Genomic DNA, 7554 nt, shown 5'->3' on the forward strand with positions numbered 1-7554 from the left:
GTCGCTGTGTGGCTTTTCCCTTTACGTGGAGAGGAGGACGAGGGCGACGAAGGGGAGGAGGAAGATGAGGAGGACGGCGTGGAGGCAGATGGTGGCGTTGACGCGGCCGGCAAGAAGAAGAAAACTAAGGCAGTGCCAGGCACACGAGGGCTCAAGTGGAAGGATCTTGAAGATCAGTGCCTTTTTGACTCATGGAAGACAGTGAGCATCGACGTGATCATCGGCAGCAATCAAAAATATGATGCCTATTGGACGAGGATCAAGGCAGAGTTCGACGAGCGCAAGTACCATGACAAAGAATACACCTTCCATGCGCCGGGCCATCATACAGGCGCAAGTGAACACCTTCCATGTCTACCATTCCAAACTTGAGAATATAGCGGATAGCGGCACAACCCCCGTCGACCTCGTATGTTCAACGTTGCCCCTTATCTTGGTTCTTTCTATGTGGCTATACATGATTGTTTCTTCACCTCCTTTGATTAGTTGAACCATGCTCTATGCCATGTACCGGGCGCATTCAGAAGGCAATAGAAGATTCACCTTCTACATTGCTATAGTAAGCTCAAAACTTGCGAGAAGTGAAGGTAGACGTGTATCTCCTTGGCAAAGGGCAAAGATGGTCTCATTGATCTGGATGTCCTTGGCGAAGGGCAAAGATGGTCTCATTGATCTGGATGTGCCGCTCGCAGCATCAGCCAAGCGCCATATCAACAACAATGAGACCAAGGCCGCTGTGCTTGAAGCAGTTTCAACTGGCAGTCGTCGATCAACAAGTGCCTCGCCACATCTGTCCTGGAGGTGAAGAAGGAATAACCGTCGATGAAGCTCCTTGACGATCCAGAGATCCCCGCATCCAGAAAAAGTCCTCGAGAACCATGCCACTCTCACAAACTTCTTGACGTCGTCGTCGAGATAGGGCTAAAGCCGAGGAGACTTTATTAGACAAGGCGCCGCCGCCACCACCTGAGCACTGTCCCACGAAATCTAACCCTGTAGAAAGACACCCCCCCCCCCCGACAGGGCCGAGATCCACCCCACCTGTATGCCCCGAAGGCCACAGAAGCGAGGAAGATCGGTGACGGCACCAACAGAAGGCGAGGCAACCCTAATCGCATATACATGTTCCTCTCGGTGTAGTGGAAGTTGATATGAGTACCTATAAATTTCAATCGTGGAAAAACCTCACGACAACCTTTTGAACCAAAGAGGCCATCATACACAATTCTATAGCTAAGTAGACTACTTACTAACTGATTTCCGCCCTAAGAAGCATCTTACCACTTCATTACTTCGAAATATTCTGACGCATTACATAGCACTAGGCATCTTCCCTCAGTCCCAATATAACATCTCGTTCAGTTCGCAAGAGGAAAAACATAGTCCAGCACACAACTGGCAAAAGAGTAATCCGGAGCTTGCTGTCAAAGCAAAGGCTAATTGTTTTAACCGTTCTTATCCTCAAGCTGTACTCCTACAACTATTCAAAGAAAGTATAATTCACGAACCGCACAGAGTAAGCGAGAATGGAAGGTGAAATCAAAATATTGGCTCAAGCTCAAGGATGACTATTGACAAAATAATGAACATTACAGCAAACATCTCAGAGAAACAGAAATCTATAAGTGTACTCATAATTCACTCATAAATACAACCCACCAACAATAGCCCTGTTTGTCGATCAGGGTACTGTTTTAACTGCTGATGTTGGTTGCCCGTGAAACTAAAAAACTGTACCTAAGCACCTCCCGGTCTTCCCCCACTACCGCGTTTCTCGGTGTTTTTATCACAAGGGATGGATGGTCAAGTCTGCGAAGTTGGTAGCAAATGCCAGATGACATAACGGGTGCTTGTGGCGACATCTAGTTAGATGAATCCGCGCCATAGTCGAGCATTTCTTTTATGTTTAGCTTGATTGAAGGTCCCATTGATGAGCATACATATGCTGTTTTCCAGTATATCCCCTTTGCACCAGATGGCTTGTTCCTCTCAATAGAGCGCTAGGAAGAGACGACAAAAGGTAAGTACACATAAATCAGTGACATCAAAAGAGATATTTATGGGAGCAGATATCTTACAACAACAGCCATGAAGTTTGCAATAAGGTCTTCTTCAGGGAAGTTAACCTTGCCGAAAGGAATGTGAGCAATCCCTGTCTTGTCAACTCTGAATTCAACTTTACCTTTCTTGAACTCATCGATAGCCTGGAAGCATTTGCACAATTAGCATAATCAACCTCATCGCTCAGTTTAGTAATTGCTACAAGATTGAGGTTGATTAGCTCTGTTTTATGCTGGTTCAGCAATATGCAGGTTAAATATTAATTTCTGTTATAAGTCCTAGTCAGCTGGCTATAACAATTAAAATAATATATTATTGCTTAGTTGGAGGAGAGAGAAGAGAAGAGAGGAGAGTGGGCTCTTATGCAAGAGCCAGCTCTAGCACGTGCTCCTAGGCACTTTGTGAGAGTGAAAGGTGGGTCATACATTGATAAAGTACTACATTTTTATAGCTCACTATTGTATATGTTGGCTCTAAGTTGGCTATATATAACATGTCACTTGGCTTATAGCCAGCAGCAGGCTACACTATTGGAATTGCTCTTATTAGGTCCTTCTCGATGCTAAGTTGCTAACATGGCCTTCAACGTATCCACTTCAACAGGTAATTTGTATTATACAATGTTGCTGTTACAACTCATAAAAGTACACAGTATGTAAGTATATTTAATGATGAATCTAGTGATACCAGATTTGCATACTTCTTATACATTGATAGCCAAAACTTATTATATTACCCGGGATTCAAGATTGACTTATATTTGTAATGGGCAGAATAGAGGGCAACTTTTGCATAGGAAAGTCCACAAATAGGCTACCACCACCACACAATAAAACCAACTGCAAATAGCCTGCAAACAGGCTACCACCAAGGCAACCTCTGGGTTTATTAAAAAAAAAACTCTGGGTTTAACATTATGACCAGCTCACTGCCACAAACTGATAGCCCTCGAAATCCACATCAACATCTCATATTTCCTTCTCTACATCTCAGTAAAACAACTTTCCCATTGAACAATACATTTAAGTTGCACAGTACCTATAGGTTATCATTGTGCGAGTCTTCAACTACGGAAGTATGGGCAATGAGCTAAGGAAGCAAGATATGAATATCTGAGTACTGAAGTAAGGTGGATGGCCTACACCTACTCAATGCCCACTTTGGCTGTCACAATAACCAACCCAAGCAACATATACATGATTGATGATCCACAAGTAATATTTACGGGAAACCAAATAAAGTCTGTACAGTACCTGAGTAATGTTTGGAGAAACAGTACCAGCTTTGGGGTTAGGCATCAATCCTCTTGGTCCTAGAATCTTACCCAAACTGGCAACCTGAAAAGTAAATGATTAGCTGAGATTGACAATCAACTGAAGGAGCATAGTGGAAGTTCTTGACACAACTTAATATAGCTTCCCTTAGCCCATAATCTATGAAAGCCCTACCTTCAACAGAATGAAGACTCTGAATTCTTATATTCAAAACTGTGTAGAAACTAACTAATTTATTTTATCGAATGAATCATTCTTTGGTTATGTTAACATTAACACAAGATCTAAGAGTGGAAAATTGAAGTCAAATAACCCGCTAAAAACTGATGTGACGAAGCTGTACATGTGAACGTTGAATTACAGGAGCACGACACTTTCACGAAAAAAAAGGTGAGTGCAATTCGACAAAAAATACATTTGAATGGAATATGTTTGGCCATCAAAAAGGAATAACTGTATTGTTGCTGAGTAGTTTCCTCAAGCTCAAAATAATAGTAAAACTTAAACGAAAAAACAAATGGGAGTATGAAATTTGTTGAGCTAATTACTTCATAATTCCCGGAAATATTACTACCAGTAAATATGATGGACAAATTTGCACAACAAGGCGCCTGTAGCTCAGTGGATAGAGCGTCTGTTTCCTAAGCGGAAGGTCGTAGGTTCGACCCCTACCTGGCGCGATTTCTTTTTTCTGTTTTTTAAACTTTTTTCTTTCCTGCAAGGGAGTCGTACATTCTTTTCTATTTTCTGTCTGTTCCCAGTTTTCTAATCTCATTTTTTAGTACGTATTCTATTGTTTAATTAAACTTTTTATTTACCAAGAGGATAAGCAAGTATGAAAATATGTTAAGACTACAAAAGCCTATTAGTCGTACATTCTTTTCTATTTTCTGTCTGTTCCCAGTTTTTAACCTCATTTTTTAGTACGTTTATTCACCAAGAGGATAAGCAAGTATGAAAATAGGTTAAGACTACAAAAGCCTATTAGTCGTACATTCTTTTCTATTTTCTGTCTGTTCCCAGTTTTTTAACCTCATTTTTTAGTACGTATTCTATTGTTGAATTAAACAGTTTATTTACCAAGAGGATAAGCAAGTATGAAAATAGGTTAAGACTACAAAAGCCTAGTAACTAATTGATTTTTGCTGACTATCCCAAGTATGAAAATAGAAACCTTAAAAAAGCCTGAAAGTAGCAACCCTCAAACAATCTTCTTGGATGAAAACGGAAAAAATTAATGATCATCATTACTTACCCCTTTCAAGACTACAAGCTCATTACTGCTTTAATGCTAATTAAGTGAGCTGTAAAGTGTAAATAATATAGCCAGCCGACTGGCCTAATACACCAAAGAGAACACAATCAGACATGCATGTGAAACACACCAGAAAGATAATTAGGAACAATTTCATTGCAGTTGCAGGGCGAAGCTTTTCAGTCTTGGTAAAATTCATTATCTAAAATTGTGTATCGGTGCAAGGGATTAGCTGATATGTTCAACATGTTGCTTAGCTAAATATGCCCAGCAACCTTGCATGTGGATAGAGAAGCTTCATCAAACAAGGAAAGGGAAATGGTACCGATGACCCAGACAAAGCGTTTTAGTGCCATACCTTAGGCATCATATCAGGTGATGCAATCAATTTGTCAAACTCCATGAATCCTCCTTTTATTTGCTCAATCAAGTCATCTGAGCCAACAATATCAGCTCCTGCTGCTCTCGCTTCATCTATCTTCTCACCTGCAAGGACATCAGAATATCAGTAATATAGATAGGCAGCCAACTTTCCGAGCATAATACGGTAGGAATAGCAAAGTAATACACAAGATTGTACACAGAAGAGTAAATTAATCAACAAACCAATGCACCATGGACAACTTGAACAATAAAACCGAAGTGGTATGCCCAACTGACACCTTATGTATATGAACATAAATAGAAACAGCATGAGCATAATGTACTGATCAAGAGGCTTCTGCTGAGGTTCCAACTAGTAAGACGATTTTCGTCCAACCCATCATGAAGTGCATTACTCTTAATAATATTTGAATCATGAGTTTTGAATTTTCAACTCCAAAAGAAGAGCAAGTTAAACTAATTTTCATCCATTGAATCAGACGTGAACTAGAGATAAACGACTGTTCATGTGTTGTCCTTGAAACTAACACCCAGAGGGACTGGCTCTGGCAGTTAATTTTGACCATATCGACCACATTGTTGAGCAAAACATCCATATCTGCTTTAGGAAGAAGTAACATATTGAACAATCAAGTTGACGCAGTCTGACAGGCATTGCCCTTAACTCCGCAAATGCTAGCTCATAGAGTGTAATTTGAATGAATTCCACAATAATAACTATCTCCAAACACCACGCTGTTCGGTTTGCACTCACCTTGGGTGAGAACAGCAATCTTCACGGTCTGTCCCGTCCCCTTGGGCAAATTGACCTGCGCTCGCCAACACAAAATCCAAATTAAGCAACGGAAGAGAGAACAAACAAACAAACAAACAAACAAAAGGAGACAGATACGATAGGATAGAAGCAACGGTTATTACCGTGGCTCGGAGCTGCTGGTCGTTGTACTTTGGGTCGAGGTTCATCCGGAAATGCGCTTCTGCGGACTCGACGAAGCGGGTGTTTGCGACCTGCTTCATGAGCGAGAGCGCGGCGGGCACGTCGTACTCCTTCTTGCTCTCCCGCAGCTTCTGTATCTCCAGGTACCGCTTGGACCGCGTCTGCGCGCATTCGAGGCGAAGACTATCATCACGCTAGCCAAAGTATACGAAACAGAGAAAACGCGCGGGGGGTGTTTGGGTGTCGTACGCGGTCGCGCTTGAGCGGGAGGGCGGCCTTGCCGGTGCGCGGGCGGGTGGGGGCGGTGAAAGCGGGGCCGCGGCCGCCGTAGCCGTCCTCGTAATCGTCGTTGACGTCTTCGAACTGGACGGGCGCCTCGTCGTCCTCGGCGGGCTCGTCGTCGAGCACGGCGGCGCCCTGCGGGTCGGCGACGGCGGCGGCGGCGGGGCGGCGGAAGGCGAGGAGGAGGCGCGGGTAGGCGCGCAGCGAGGGGACGGAGGTGGGGAAGAGCGCGCTGGAGGCGGCGGCCGGCCCCGCGGAGGAGGGCGGCGCGAGGAGGGAGGAGGCGCAGGCCGCGGCTGTGGCCATGGCGGGGGTGGTGGTGCGGTGCGGTGCGGGGGAGGGAGAGGAGATAAGAGGAGGGCGGGATGGATATAGCCGGAGTGCGGGAGCGTGGAGTGATATAACGGACCGGGTCGGGTGAGGTGGACGCGCGCGCACCGGATAGGGGTTTCGCTCGGACCGGATTGGGGGAAGACGGAGGGAAGGAGAACCTGATTTGGGTCGGCCGAGAGGAGTGCCGAGGCCGAGGCCGAGGGGCGCGAAGCACCGGAGACAGGTGTGCGGTGGCCGCGGCGAGGGGTCCGTGTGGGGACGAGACCGTGTGTGGCTGCGCTCCCTCCCCTGATGCCAAGTGGAGCTCGGTGGACTTGGACTGAAAGTCTGAAACATGCTACATACCCTTATTATACACTCCTGGCACAGCGACACGAATGGTTTGCAGGATATTTGGTTTTTTTAAAACAAAAGTAAAAGGTTACTTCTGGTAGACCAAAACCTTTTTTGCCTAGGACAGGATCACAAACTACAGCACGTAGAACACCTAATGAACATAACTAGAGAGGATATAGAGGTGGTGCATTACGGGGCATTGAAGATCACATCAATGCTTGCGTGAGGCAGGCTTGGTGCAGCGGTGTCGATGGTGGTGGCGGACGATCTGGAGATCCTCCTGATTCCCTCTAGCCGCCACATGCACTGCCCTAGGATAGCACGGTGAGGTTTCAGTTTTCCCGTTGTTCTTGGCCTCTCCTGGTCGGTGGAGATGAGGGATTGTGAGGGAACAGCTGACATAGGCATCCCAAATGGGCCTGCCGAATATAGTACCCGGGGTTTATTGAAGGCCCACTACCCGAAGAATAAGAAGATTCGGAAGCCCAAGATGTATTTAAGGAAAAGATAGAGTTGTAATAGGAAGTGTTATTTGTAATCCGGCGGGATGAGTTAGAAACCGTCCCGGACTCCGTAACTTGTACAAAACGAAACCCTCGGCTCCACCTCTTATATAAAGGGGAGTCGAGGGACGAGGAGATCATCGAATCATTGTCCGCAAACCCTAGTTTTCATATTCGTCGAGTACTTTT

General features: G+C 45.0%; 1 protein-coding gene and 1 non-coding gene across 2 annotated transcripts; one reads left to right on the forward strand and one right to left on the reverse strand.

Annotated features, from left to right (window-relative positions):
* Window positions 1–1547: 1547 nt before the first annotated feature.
* On the reverse strand, window positions 1548–6514 carry LOC124706689 (50S ribosomal protein L1, chloroplastic-like). Its single transcript, XM_047238362.1, has 7 exons — window positions 6161–6514; window positions 5893–6072; window positions 5729–5783; window positions 4949–5076; window positions 3315–3398; window positions 2079–2204; window positions 1548–2000 (listed from the first exon to the last, which is right to left on the reverse strand). Exons 1-7 carry the CDS (start codon window positions 6497–6499, stop codon window positions 1863–1865), a joined length of 1050 nt encoding a protein of 349 aa, XP_047094318.1. The 5' UTR covers window positions 6500–6514; the 3' UTR covers window positions 1548–1862.
* TRNAR-CCU lies at window positions 3943–4015 on the forward strand. The gene has a single exon. It is a non-coding gene; the product is annotated as a tRNA-Arg (tRNA).
* Window positions 6515–7554: the final 1040 nt, after the last annotated feature.

This window comes from Lolium rigidum, chromosome 4 (assembly GCF_022539505.1).
Source record: "Lolium rigidum isolate FL_2022 chromosome 4, APGP_CSIRO_Lrig_0.1, whole genome shotgun sequence".
In the NCBI taxonomy this organism is placed as follows: Eukaryota; Viridiplantae; Streptophyta; class Magnoliopsida; order Poales; family Poaceae; genus Lolium; species Lolium rigidum.

What these genes read in the sequence shown, in the direction of transcription:
- LOC124706689 (XM_047238362.1), bottom strand. Translation starts at nt 6,499, where the DNA reads ATGGCCACAGCCGCGGCCTGCGCCTCCTCCCTCCTCGCGCCGCCCTCC. An exon ending in ACCAGCAGCTCCGAGCCACG is followed by an intron (nt 5,784 to 5,892) that starts GTAATAACCGTT and finishes TGGCGAGCGCAG; the next exon opens with GTCAATTTGCCCAAGGGGAC. An exon ending in TTTCTCCAAACATTACTCAG is followed by an intron (nt 2,205 to 3,314) that starts GTACTGTACAGA and finishes AAATGCTTCCAG; the next exon opens with GCTATCGATGAGTTCAAGAA.